Source organism: Gadus morhua, chromosome 5 (assembly GCF_902167405.1).
Source record: "Gadus morhua chromosome 5, gadMor3.0, whole genome shotgun sequence".
In the NCBI taxonomy this organism is placed as follows: Eukaryota; Metazoa; Chordata; class Actinopteri; order Gadiformes; family Gadidae; genus Gadus; species Gadus morhua.
Genome location: NC_044052.1, coordinates 6,549,817 through 6,564,585, shown reverse-complemented (window position 1 = coordinate 6,564,585; position 14,769 = coordinate 6,549,817). Strand labels below are relative to the sequence as shown.

General features: G+C 46.1%; 1 protein-coding gene across 2 annotated transcripts in view; it reads right to left on the bottom strand.

The window, feature by feature from the left end:
- The window catches only part of babam2 (BRISC and BRCA1 A complex member 2), a 57,190-nt gene that overhangs the window by 18,289 nt on the left and 24,132 nt on the right, over positions 1 to 14,769 (bottom strand). For both annotated transcript variants that reach the window (XM_030355769.1, XM_030355770.1), the window contains one exon: positions 1,145 to 1,254. In XM_030355769.1, the coding sequence (XP_030211629.1) occupies positions 1,145 to 1,254 (110 nt within the window). The remainder of the gene's footprint in view (positions 1 to 1,144; positions 1,255 to 14,769) is intronic.

The window sequence follows — 14,769 nt, the reverse complement described above, 5'->3', positions numbered from 1 at the left end:
CTAAATACGCATTACAAACTTAACATAAACACAACATAAACATTGGACATATAGACCAATATAGATGGCCTGTTAGTCTATTTTTCTAAGCCGTGACTGCACATTAATTCACATAACTAACTATTTAGCAAGGGAACAAATGGTGTCAATGTCATATCCGAGAGATAAAGTCTATTTGTGTGTGTGTGTTTATGTGTGTGTGTCTGTGTCTTTAACTTAGTGTAAATGCATGACAATAGAATAGCCCTTGTGCAGGTGACTCAGGCAAGGGGACTGAGAGCAAACACATTGAAAAATAACTGAAATATGAATCACAGCATCTTAGAAAATACGGACCAACAAACACAATGCAGGGAAGAGGGGGGAAAAGGAGAGAGGGGAGTGAGGGAGAGGGGGAGAACAGAGGAGGGAGGGACGAGGTGGAGGAGGAGAGAGGGCAGAGGTCCGATAACCTGGTGTGACGGGGCGTGCGTTCGTAAATAAACATCAGCCTCACATTATTCTCAGCACGAAGGCTCAGACTGGGGGCGCCCTCAGGTCAGAGAGGACCCATACCTGACACAAGAGCGCACACGCACACACACACACACACACACACACACACACACACACACACACACACACGAGTAGTTGAAGAATAGCCTATAGCCTATGCAAATGCTGGTACCTGCACGACACACACACACACACTCAATGTAAACTGACACATCCACGCAAATAAATGCAAAAAAAAAAAAAGATGTACGCTTCTGCCCAAATCTTATAATTGGGGACAGACAGTGTAAAATAAGCACACACTCACTCACACACACCCCAGACTGCAGACGGACACTCATCCTAACCTTGCCGTGCGTCATTGAACAGAACTTCTTCCTCTTTTGATTTATTTTCTGCTTCTGCCTCAATGTGTGTGGAACCTATGAATAAGGGCAGATGGGGAAACGTCCCAGGACCATACGAGGTGACATGCCATGGCACTGGGTACGCCACGGTTCACAGGACCCCCCCACCCCCCCCCCCTCTGTGACACTCTAATGAAGAGAGCCCCGTAACCTTTGAGGGTTGAAGGAAGGGTCGGCCCCTTGCTTTTGAGCGGGTGCTCTGAATGACTGAGGCGCTCCAGTTCAGAGGGGTGAGTACTCACTGTTCAATGCTCGGGGACAGGTAGAGTTTGGGGAACACTTGGGTCGCTTCGGCGTCCTCGAAGCTCACAGAGAGCAGGGCCATGTCCTCTCCAGGGTCCAGCGTGGTGTCCTGGGTTAGGCGGTAAAAGGGGGGACAGTGAGTCATGGGTCAGTGAAAACTGTAGTTCACGGCTACCTTTCCTTTCACACAGAAATATAGAAAAAAGCGAATAATTGCGTGTTTAATCCGTCCTTCACCTAGGGCCTGTCATCTACGCCTCTGCCAAAGTGCAGCTGGACACGGAGTGGAAGAGGGGAAAGGAAGCAAAGACACCAGCAGGAACATCTGTTTCGTTTCACGCCGCATTAGCTTCAACAGCCGCCGCGAGAGGCCGGTCTGATATCTGGAAGCGCCGCGCGAACCATCACGGCTTCTAGCGTGCCGAGGCTGCCTGCCATCTCGCTGCCTCCCGTCCTCGCTGCCTCCCGTCCTCGCTGCCTCCCATTCCTCCCAAGGTTCTGCGGGTTGCTCTCTCGCTCTATAATTTCATTTCCCCGGAGCATGGCCACTCGCAGAAGGACTGTCATTATCGGCGCCTTTTCTGACCCGCCGAACCACTCTGGGCCTCCCCACCCCCCCACCCCACACTCCCTCTGCCACATCTCTCCGTCTCGCAAACACGCACAAGCACAAAAAAAATGCAGGGATGCTCGGCGGCGCTAATCAAATGTCTCACAGATGGTTTGAAGTCATCCATTTGTGATAATCGCTGCATTGCGTGGTGAGCGGGGGGGGGGGGGGTTCTTCCGACCAGCCTACGCTGTGAGGCCATGCCGTGAACTGGTGCGTTCTGCTGCGATCGCCGCCTCACCAGTTCACGGCATGGCCTCCCTGGATCCTCGTACCCGGGCTCACTGAGCGAGTGTACTCGCTGAGGTTGCTTAACAGACGTCAAGAAAAAGTCCCGTGTCGGTGGAGTTTAACGGGCGACGCCCACGTGGGTGGATCCCTTACTTGACGGCGCGTTTTGCCGCCGCGTCAAGTGGCGTTAATTGATTTTTTACATAGGAGCTAATTGGCGTCGCTGCACTGTCTTTAACTCAAGTAGCCCTTCAGCAATCAACATATACTGATTAGAGAAATACAGCTTATACAAGATTATTAAAACTCCAGGAAAAAAAAAAGCATAGATTACAGCCATTTGAAATTAACGTGTTCATATCAGAAAAATAATGGGGTCAATAAAATGTAGTAACTTTCTATTGCATTGCATTATTACATTGCAAACAACTATTTCAAACAAACTACACTTAATCTGCCTTTTCGGTCATGTCAGTTAGATGCACGAACACTCTGCAACAGAGTAGAACAACACATTAAAGCTTCTCGTAATATAATTATGTAAACAGTGGTAGATCATAAAACCGACATTACTTAGTGGCTGTGGACTCCATCAGTTCAGAGTCTCTCTGCGTGTTGCAGCGAGTTACCAAGCACGCATCGACAGCGTAAACGACTTGTGTAAACGACTTGTGTAAACGACTTGTGTAACAGCCCCGCTAAAGTGTGGGGAATGGCGGCATAATAAACAGCACGGGGCATCCAAACGTGTTGCCTGATGGGATCAGCTCGAATCAAACAGTGTCCCCCGTCTCTAAAGAAGAAGAAGCCGCGTGTTGTCTCAGACAACGTGGCAGGGCTGGGCCTCTGTCCGCCCGTGATGACAGTGGACAGATGAGGGGAAGTTTGTGTCTGTGCTTGTGTGTTAAGGGGATGATGTTGAAGAGGAAGAAGGGGCCAAGACAATTATTTTCCTCCCGTTTGTAATTGTCACGTCTCATTTTCGTCCTTGAGGCGATCCAATGGATGGCCGAGCGAGATGAGAATGCGGGACAACGTGAGCGGCACAGGGATCAACAGCAAGGTGAGCGGGACGGCGGCGGACTGCCTGGTGAACCGCGGCCGGCCGGGGCCCTGTGGAGGCAGCTCTCTGGGGAGTGATTCAGTGTCGCCGTGTCCCCGGCACAACCAAGGGCTGTCACAAGTCATACGGCGTCAATGCGGCAGATACTAAGCAAATACATCAAAGAGGCGGAGGCCATACCCCCAAGTTTGAGCTAATGCCATTCTCAATTATTGTACTAGGCAGAGGGACCAAGACTCGGGGGATAAAAAAGCAGTTTTAATGTTTTGTGCAATGTAACTGCAGATTAAAACTTTTACTGATGAATAACAACCAGATGAAGTTCAAACCCTGACTTGCCATCAATTTCCAGCATTATTCTAACGGGCAAAAATGAAAACAAGGCTATTACCAAGGGGTTGTTAGTAGCATGCCAAAGCATGTGGTCCAGCTTCCTCTTAGAACTGCAGATGCTGGCCAAAAAGAATACAAGCAGTAAAATTGAATGCACTTAATCATGCCAAATACTAGATCATCTAGTCTTAGAGACTGGCAGTCAGAACAATACTTGTAGTATAGAAATGAGAGCCATTAATATAAAAGGAAATACCGAGTGGGTAATGCAGGAAATACATTTGTTGGTGAGTGATCATTTTGCATAAAGGTTAATATGCATTTTTTCTCCCCCAGTGACCAATTTTTGCTAATCTCTCTCAATCGTGCCAGTGAAGTAAAACATACACTTTATATACGAACATATTCTGGCAACTGACGTAGCAACCACACTGGGGCATAGTGAGTGGCGAGTTTCCATAGCCATGCAGGTGTGAGAGTGATCATGGCAGTGACAAATGCGTCTAGAGACGGGTTGGCAGACGGATACACCACACACGGATACACCACTGACAATGCGGTTGGACGAGGCTGACCCGGAGAATTTTTTTAATTTGTATTTGTCTTGGAAGCGTTCACACAGAGATCCAATTGCATATTTGGATTGGAACACGCAAACGTCAATATCCTCTTAGCGATTAGCTGTTTTACTTACGCTGCTGTTGCTGAAAAGAAAGGGAAACCGAGAACCAAACGACAAATGTTGACCTTTCAAGCTTCCTGGCTTAGGTAACCCAATTCAAACCAGAACCTTGAACGTATCCTAGCGCACACACAAAACTATAAAGCCTGTGTATTCGGGCTTCATCGCACACTGGCAGCCCCCTATTTAAGCCCCCTTAACCAAAGACACTTGGGGCAGGGTTGGGATTACTTATGTAAATAGTTAGTGGTGAACTAACATCATTAAAAACAAAGGCCTCTGCTGTACAGGCCATGGGCTAGACCCCTAATGAAGACACTTCACAGGGGAGTAATGAGCACTGGGAGACCTCCGTCAGAGGACTAGGAGTCAAGGAGGGAGTCCTTCAGGGTTGGTGTTCGGGGTGTCGAGGCAGTATTTACCCTGCGCCCGGAGAGGATGTGACTCAAACACTGGAGAACCTGGGAAGAGGCTGATGTGTGTACATGCCCCCGTGTGTGTGTGTGTGTGTGTGTGTGCGTGCGTGTGAAGCTGAGCTGGAGGACACCCTCTGAGTAAAAAGCCTTCACGTTTGTCCAACAAAGACGTTCACTTTCACTCTCTTCTCAAACACACACAAACGCACCCACACTCCGTCCTCCTTGCGTTCCCGGTGGTTCGTCCTTGTTTCTCCTGATGCCCGCAGCATCTCCCCTGCATCAAATGTGACGTGCTGGAGATGTGACAGCTGTCCTTACGCCAGGCCCAAGTCCGGCCAAAGTCACCGTGAAGATAAACACGAGGTTGCAGCCAACAGGGTAGTGGGGAGGGGGGGGGGGTGTTATGGGGAGTGGAGGGGCAAGGATGGAAGAGGTAAGGGGTCGCTTTTGTCCATCTTCTTGCCCCAACCTCAAATGTCACGCTTGACGCGGCATGGCTCGGCGTTGAGTGACGGGAGGGTTGTTGCGGGAGGACGTGTCCGGCTCCTGGGCTCACTGCCAGAGTCCATATGCTGGCTGTAGCTGTGGCGCTATAGCCACCCCCCCCCCCACCCCCCTCTAACCTCCTGAGCCATCTACCACACAGCTCTTTGGAGATGTGGTCAGGAAGGGAGCCTGCCTACCCAAGACCGTTGAAGCCCTGAGTCAATTCCAGCAGATGAGCAAGTGGACGAGTAAGAGTCACGCGAATGTCAAAAGAATTGGAAGGTTTTAAATCAGCATCAACCCATTAAATATAATCCAAATTGTAGCTTGTGCGCCCAAATCATTTATGTATCCAATGCAGTGTCAAATCCAAAATTCACTGTTATCTATATCATTTTGGAAGTGCCTACCAGAAATCCTTGGGATTCGCTTACACAAAAAATTATGGGAGTGGGGTATAAATATATACAAAAAAAAAGGAAATAGAAGATTTACTTCATTAATCTTAGCGGGAAAACTAGGCATCAATAATGGGAAATGGGATCGATGATGGTAACTGTTTGCTGTACCTGAATATATGAACTTTAATATATGCCACAGGTCACAAGAGGACAGCAGAATTGTGATGGCAACCTATTCACAAGATGGCCATTCTGTTAAAAAGGATCAGCTTCATTATGTTTTACCTTTCTTCTAATGAACATTTTCAGGACTTTGGAATTTGGAAGGCGGCTGCCATTTATTACAGCTGTTCAAGGTTTTTAGGTTGACCAACTTGAAACATGTAAGTCCTTAATATAATGGACTATCCCTTTTTTTATGTTTTCATGTCTGCTCTTACCGGGTCTAACGAGACTGAGGCCATTAGGGACAGTCACGGGGGGTCAAGTTGGCGCCAACTAAAATGTATCATTGCATGACATCATGTCATTTTCTGATTAGGAAAGAGAGTCCAGCACAACATTGCTAATGATGTGGAGCTGCTGTGTCTTCTTGCTTGTGGGGAAGAGAATGGCAATCCCTCATCTTGCCTCGATCCCAAAAAATTACACAGCGGGCGATTGCATGTGCAAGTCACCACATGACACACACAATCCCCAGTACCGAGCAGTTAAGCTAGCGTTAGCCCTCCCTATTTTCAGATGTTGCCTCCATGGGCGATGACCCAGCCTCCTTCCCTAAAAGAGGAGCGGTGTGGCGGAGAGGCGGTTGAGTCCGGTCGATGATTAACCAGGCAGATCTTTGTGCCTCCACATAGCTGTGGGCTTGACTCTTCTCATGTTGACAATAGGTGAGGGAACGTAAGAAGCTAAACTATGCCCATGCTTCCATTACGTGCAAGCGGTGCAGAAGGGAATGGGGGGAGGCAACGGCCAGTCCCAAACACACCCAAACACTGCCCTGTTGCCACAGTCACAGGAGGGTTTTTGTTTTGGTGGCGGGCGTGTGTTTGCATACAGAGTGTGTGTGGCTCTGTGTCAGGGTTCAGGTGGAATAGTGGAATGGGTGTGGCACTAAATTATCTTTGTGGCGCTACCTACCTGTTTAAGTCCAAAGAACAAAAGTGAGCCATCGACAAAGATCCTGCATGGTGCAGACGCTGATTTTTAATAAGCCATGTAAAAATGAAATGAGGCAATAGAGGATTTGCCATGCTTTATTGCACTAATTAATCAAGTGGTCTATGTTATCCAATGCTATGATTGCATGGGGATGGGGATGCTGTAGTCAAGAAGAATGTACATTTCAATCCTCCATAATCAATATATCCCATACATGTAGGTAGAGTGTTCCCCCTAAACCAAAGCATTCACAGAAAGGAACCCAAAATCCACACAAAAAAGGATGAGCAACAGATAATCATTAAGGGTAATGGGTTTAACTGTTTGGTTCAGTGCTGCATCTGCACTAAGGAAAGAACTGTAATGGGCTTTGGTGGCCAAGAGGGAGCTGGGCCTTCATTTACTGATTAAGATGCGTCCATACACTCCTATGATCTCCTGCTGTGATGACTTAATGACTGAAGGGATGAGATTGTGGATGCAAATAGACTACACATTTTCTTTCCTCCGCTCCGGGCCGTGGGACTCGAGCTCATACATGATGCAGGGAGAGGACCTCTGTGGTCTACGAGGACCTCAGAGAGGAGCTGTTGCTCCTCAGCATTTAGGGAAGCGGGTTGAGGTGATCGGAGCATCTGGCTAGAATCTCCCTCTAGGCTCCTTCCTCAGGAGAGGAGCCAAACATATCCAACTGGGAGGAGACCTCTAGGCCAGAGCAAGGATATGATGGAGTGGTTAAATCTGCCGGCTGGCCTTTGAATGCACAGGGGAAGTTGGAGGGAGTTTCCATGGAAATGGTTGCCTTGGTCTTCTGCCGTCAAATTTGACAAACAGTCAAGGAGATCGGTTGGATGGAAGTAAGGTCGACATATTGTACTTATAAGTACAATAAGCAAAAACCCACCATAAAGTCCATAAAATTACAAGATCCCTATGTGCCATCTCTTCTACATACTCAGTGCAGAGACCAACATATGCCAAAAGTGTCAAAATGCCACAGGTGCTCGCTTTCACACAGTAAATTAAGACAAATGTTTCACACATGTTGTAGACAGTGCTAGACAGACTCTGAAACACACCTGTTCAACTTCTGTTGCCTGGAAGACAGATTAAGGGAGACATCTGAGTCATTGGGTGCATGGGCAAAATCCAGACATTCTGTCAATACAGCCAGACGGTTACAACTGACTACACCGTTGGTACGACTCATCCAGCTGCGGAGCTCATGTGAGACTCAGTACAATAACGCATATGATAACATTAACGGTAATTTAGACAGTATCCAGGTATGATAGACTACATTAAACATCATGATCCTAAATGTACATAATTATCACTTTGCATTCAGACATACATCACCCAGGATGTAAGCAGCTGCTGATGTTAATCTACATTGCCGTGTTTTCTCGAGAATGGGCCACAAGCCAACGTCATTCAATTGATGTGGGAATACACTGGCATTTGACCAAGAAAGCCACCACTGAGACGGTTAAACAAACGGATATTGTACTGAGAATCATGAACACGCATGGACAAGTGGAATAGTGTGTCACTGATAACATGTTGTCTGTGCACTGTACATCCCACATGTGTAATGTTAGGGCTTCTAGCCACAGCAGTGACTCAAGTGTGTATGTGTGTGTGTGTGTGTGTGTGTGTGTGTGTGTGTGTGTGGGTGGGTGTGTTTGTGTGTGAGATTTGCAATAAGCATGATATGAATAGGGTGTGTGTGCAACTTGCATGCAAGCCTGAAATGCCATGCAAATACCAACCTTAAAATAAACCAAATATTAAGAAAAAGCCTGCAAATTAAATAAAGAAAGGCCACGGTGACCCAGGCTTGTCATGTGTTAATTAGTGTGTGTGGGGGTAAACATGTGCTTTGAGGACTATGCATTACATGACCTGACAGAACGTATGTGTGTGTACATGTTAGAGCAGGTTAGGAGAAATAGGGCCTGCTGTCATCTAGAGTCATGTGAAGACAACTTGGTACCATGCCAATACCCAGATTAGCACGCAAGTCTATAAAGCAACGGTATAGGGTAAATGATAGTATAATTAACATTTATTTGGCTGATGCTTTTATGCAAAGCATTTTACATTAAGTGAATTCTATCATGCAGCTTAAACCCAGAAATTGCATGAATCATCCAAGGTTACGAAATTTAACAAATAAGCCAACTGGTTAATCTCATGTATTTAATATTGTGAGCCACTGACAATTCAATCTCCAGTTTGCCTGTAACCAGTAGATAGTGGTTACAATATTTCCAAATAAAAAAAAGAAAATCTAGAAAAAAAAGAAATTTCGACACCAACAAACCATGTTGCATAATAACATAATGAATGTTCTTATATTCTACACTGGCTGCTTTAGGGTCGTACAGAGCAGTCCTAGCGGAGAGGACTAATTCACAGTCTGCTTTTAATGGTATGGCATTTTCTGAGGGTCACGTTTGTAATTGCATTAGCCTTGCTTGGTTGCCAGTGTAGCATGCTGTTTCTGTACCACTGCACTGCTAATGGGACTGTTGGGTCTCTTTGGAGCGGTTGGGAACATCCTCCCAGTGCTTTGGTTGGAAAAGGCGCCGGGCATCATCTGCCCAGAGACACAGGTGGCCACTAAATTACACTTCATTTGGATCATGACAAAAACAACGTTTTATTTCCTTCAACTATCTTGGCCGAATGCGCAGGTTTACAATAATTAGGAAAACAAGCTCAGAGCAAAATTGCCTTTTAATTAAATCAATTCTCCGGAAATACCACAGCGTGTGTTCAGCCACAGTAATTCAGCTATTGAGCGAATTGGCTCATACAATATCAATTGTCTTTCGATGATTTGGACTGACATATGCATGAGCTCCCTTATGTATTTGAGCATAACAATGTGTCTGGTCCACTTGGCAAGAGGCACCCAGCAAGTCCTTGGCTTGAGATGTGAGCCGCTGCGGCGAAGCTTTAGCGATGCAAAGTTAAAGGGGCGCTCGAGCACAGAGACCGAGAAACAGAGAGTCTTATTCAAATCAGAGGACTTTGTGAGCCAGGGGTTAGCAAAGGCAGAGACACACAAATGCGTGGAGACAGGCAACATACAGAGACGCAATTTCAGCCCCGGGCCACTAATGTGTTAATCAGAGGCCTAGAGAAGGAGAGGCGAAGGAAATTGCAAGGTATATTACAACATAACATGGAACAATGCTGAGAGAGCGGAAAAAAAAGGGGGAAAATAATGTCTCTACTATCACAGGAAATAATGAAATGATATAGATTGTGTACAGTTTCATCCGATGCGAGGGCAGAAAGTAGGCCAGATGGAAGTAATTCGGAGGAGGCGTGAAGGAGCGCGGGGGAGTGGGGGGAGGGTGGTGGTGGTTGGGGGTGGGGGAGTGTCGAGGGTGTGAATCTCTCCCCAGAGACGGCAGCGCTGGAAACCCTTCACCACTCCACTAGGGGTACACACTGGTGGGTGGAAGTCTTTAATCCCAAGACGCGCACCGGCGTGGGTGGCTGTGGGTAGGGGGGATGGGTTCGGTGATTTGGTGTTGTGGATTCGGAGTGGGTGGAGGTTGGTGGGGGGGGGGGGACATGACCTTTTGGGATTGCAGGAGTCACACCGGGGTCACTGGATACCAAACCCTCCTTAGGGCGGTGGATGCTCTGCTTCCCCGCCATTGCCTCTGCTGTTCACAGGAGATCTGGAGACTCTCTGCCTCGCTCCCTTATGAGTAACATGAGCTCTCCTGCTTCTCAATTCAAAGCAAAAAAAACGTTTTCAACGCCACATGCGTATCATGCCTGCACTATGCTGCACTTTGAAATATCATGCACTTTGAAACACACAAAATTGTCCTTTCAATATTGATTCAGAGACAGACACATACAGACATACTTGTATCTATCCACCTGAACGTTGGGACTAAAGCCCAAAGCAGACAACCATGTCCGGAAAAGAACGAACAAACGTTTTGCTCCTGGTAGGCTTTGGGCATAAAGAACGGTGTCGAGGCATGAGTCAAACCATTGCCTAAATTCGGTGTGAGTATACAAAACAAAAATGGGGATACATGCCTGAAAAACCTGCGACATAGTCACCCGGGTCCAAAACAGAAAAAAAAACCATAAAAACAAGCTAAACAGAAATGTATGCACAAATGCAAGTGTCACGGCTCCATGCGATATGGTTAATGTGTGCCCCATGAGCGCGGTTTGTCATGAGTTCATGAGGCAAACGACTGACTCGATTACATTGAGGAAAACACTGTTACCATGATGATGTTCTCACATCGTTGCCAATTCACCAGCGTCATACCCATTCTGTTGTATTAGTCACAACAAATGCCCAGCACCTAGGCTCCTGACGTCACCCAGCAGGCTCTAAACGGGAGGCCCGATATGCGTCATCATCGCCCGATAGAGAGGGGCCTGTATCAAACATTATTACACACACTGACAGTGTGCAGCAAAGGGACTGTAAATCGAGTCATCGAAATACACCAAACCAACAAGTGGGCGACACTTGCTCATTTACTATAAATAACTTGGGATGCGCCCTGTAGCTAACTTGGTGTAGAAGCATACAGAGCAAGGGAACAATAGAGACAAAAAAGAAGTGGAGGAGAAATGATTGGGGGGGGGGGGGGGGTCCGGGTGCTTTCACATTTCCCTACGCTGCCAGGTCACACGTCTGTTGAGTGGCAGGAGCCGTGCTGCCCCTGGTCATGTGTCACAAAAGAGCAGCATCGATCGGCCTCCCCCCCCCCCCCCCCCCCCCCCCCCCCCCGGGCGCAACCTTTTCCGCCACCAGCCCGTTGTCTGTCAGCGCTGGGGCGCGGGTGTTGGTGTTGCGGAGCATGAAGAACACGGCAGCGGGTTGCAGAGGTGAGGGGACACGTGCAACCCACACTTGGTTCGCCACACATAGCTCCCAGCTCGGATCCAACACCTAACGGTATGTGAAACGGCAACTGGTATTCAATAGGCGATAATGGAGGAAACACATACGTTTGGAGGCATGCATGCATTTATATACAGCTCATGAATATTGGTCAATGCCTTGGTCAGAATTTACCTGGTAAATAAAAGGCAGACATAATAATACACAAAAATGTATTGTCTGTCTATCTATCATATACTGTGTATATATATATACTGTATACACATATACTGTATACACCTCAGAGTATCCGCAGGTAACGACTAGTTACATTTTTGACTTTTAAATACCACTTGGAACACACTTAAATAATAACTTCACCTCCCAATTTCACTAGGTAAATAACAGTGCTTGACCTAGAATGGTTAAACATTTTATACAACTGTATTGACTTAGTGAAATATAGCAGTGCTGCTGGTCTTGAACACGCATGAAGTTATCGCACTAGTGCATCGTTCAATAGCGCTCATCCATGCCTCCGGGGGCAAATAAATATATACAAATTTGACATTTATTTATTTATTGTTAAGGTTTGTATTTTTCTTAATTAAACAGTTGATGTTGTCATGACTCCAAGGTCCAGCTCTAATATTTACATTAGCTACTGTGAGAGTTTCGGGGAGTGGTGCGGCTCGTACCACTAATTGATATTTACAGGGACATGGATCAAATCCTCACTAGTCAGCAAGGGCTTTCTATTTTTAGGATTAGGGCCGAGGTTACGGCAGAGCTACCTGCGGACATGCCTGGTCATATCTGAGCCGGTGTGGTTTGTTGGAGTCTTAACGTTGGATACATCTGTTCATTACCTCATTCTTTCCACACATGTATTTATGGGGCCTCTTGATCTTGACTTCATCAAACACAGGGATACTGTTGTGGAAGTCGGTGGAGTTTCATAGCATATTTGAGGAAATGGGATTTTACATACTGTCGAAAATGAATAAATATTTGTAATGAAAGTGTTACCTAAAATACTGCTCTCCAACAAAGCTTGACTTATCTTTCCGCTGAAAACATAACAGTGTCATATGCCAATCTTTCTAAATGCTGAACAGCCATTATCTCGAAAAAAAAAAAGGGACTCCTCATGGTGGTAAAAGCTTTCCACCTTCATGTGTGATTTGCCTAAGTGGAACATCTTGGCTAAAGTTCAAACTCTTGAACTTTACCCAACACTCTTCTATCAGTGCCTTGACATTGTTGCAGTTAGCCCAAATGTTCCAACTGGAATTATACCCAGAGAAAACTGTCTGGGAATGTAAAAGTTCTAGGTCGTCTTCAAAATCTCGTAAAATGTTTTAATTTTAGGTTTGGAGAAACAGGCTTTGGTTAACAGACTACATCATCATCCACACATTCGCAATATGTACTCTTATTTTCAGGTCATACAAATGTAATCTCGCCACCCTACAAACTCCACTAGAGTCACAATGGTGCTCGGACCCAAACATTGGATGTCATTTCCTCCCCCTCTCTGCCCGACCCCTCTCGGTACATTTTGGTTTTGGTTGGCGCCAGTCAAGCATCTTCTCGCTTGCATCTCCTGCTCACTCAGACGTGCACTCACCGAGATTAATTAACCCTGATTAATTCATCTAATTAGTTAACACAACGCAAATTAAACATGAGCATGTGCACACACCACGGCTAAACTTTGTCTCGGAAGAAGAAAAAAAAAACTGGAGGGACAAACAGAGACAGATATAGAGTGAGATAATTAAATTGCAGGATTTTAATTGCTCTTCATAATCAGTTCCTCAGTCAGATTTGAAGGTCGCGGCACTCCGCTTCTCCCTTGAACTCCCAAATGTCACATAGGACGGGGGAAACTGCTTTTCGAGAAGGCGACAGAGTTCATGCAAACTGCCACTTTGCATGAGTTCAAGCAAATTCAAGAAAAAGTGGCAACAAGCACGCCTAGACTTGCCCTTTCAGAATTCTCAGACATGAAGAAAGACGCAAGATGTGCATTAGGTATTTATTCCAACCTCATCCTGTTTTCATCATCAGGTCCTACGCATGTTGGAATGGCGAGACCTGGCACAGGCCAATATGAGTTAAATATGTACCTTGATTCTCTTCATATCATGAAGAGAATGGATTATTCACCATCAAAATAAAGAAAACCCAGTACATATACAAGGGTTTGGGTTGGTTGAACATACTGTATGTGCATTCATTAAAGCAACACTCAAGTCAAAGGCCCTGAAACAAAAAAACATCTCATTCCTCTTCATTGTGGACTTAAATGCAGCTATAGAATAATGATTTATTGTTTAATTAAAAGTTGACATAAACCACCCCTAGATCCCGTGTGTCTCCTCAGAAAGACAAAGTGCCTTCCCCCCCCCCACCACTAGCTTCAACCATTGTTTGTTTACACGACATCAGGCAGGTGTACTTTGATGTTCTGGGGCTCCAGCCACCACCCCATTAACTGGGCTTGTTTGTTTTAATGTGAGCCAGAGTCAGGTTGTGCCTGGCTGTCGGTGGTTGGAAGTGATGTGTAGTGGGTGGAGTGCGCCGCAAAGCAAGGCAATGGTAACAGGTGCGACTTTACTTTAACTCTTGGTTGCCATAAGTCATTCTTTTAGCCCTGCTCTTCGCTGATCTCTGCACATGTGGAGCATCCAGATGTTCACCCTGTGCGCTGTGATCTCTGCGGGCATCCTAAAAGGGGGCGGTGCTGCTGTGCAAGACAAAGCAGGTTTCGAGTGGGAGAACTGTATTGATCTCACCAGCGGGAGAACACAATTAAATACCTTGCTTTCAACCCACTTCTTGCTCTTTGCATGACTTTTTTAACCATGACTTTTATAGAAAAATAGACTGCCCTAACCATATTTGATTGAGGGCCCCGCTGACATCTGCGCCCCAGGGTTATTATGGAACCTTCGCTGCATTAGATCAACTTTTTAATTGATGGATCACAATGTGTCAACATTTTAGTCTAGTTCTGAAAAATATGTCAACTATGTTCATCTAAATACATGCATAATGAAGGCACTTCAGTCACACTCTAACCGAGTCTGAGAGCTTTTGCTCACAAATTGCTATTGATATTGTTGGAACGAATGTGTAAGTGACATTGCTACCCGCACCCTTCCAACCAACTATTATTTTGCAATCTCCTCCACTCTCTTGAAACAGAGGAACTTCAAGTATGCTGTGTCAACAGAGTTATAGGCGGAGGACACACGGTACTAGCACGAAAAAAAAAAAAAATCACTTCACTTTAATATTCCCCTCTTTTGTTGCGTACCGAGAACCAAAACGAGGCCCGATAAGTGCCAGGT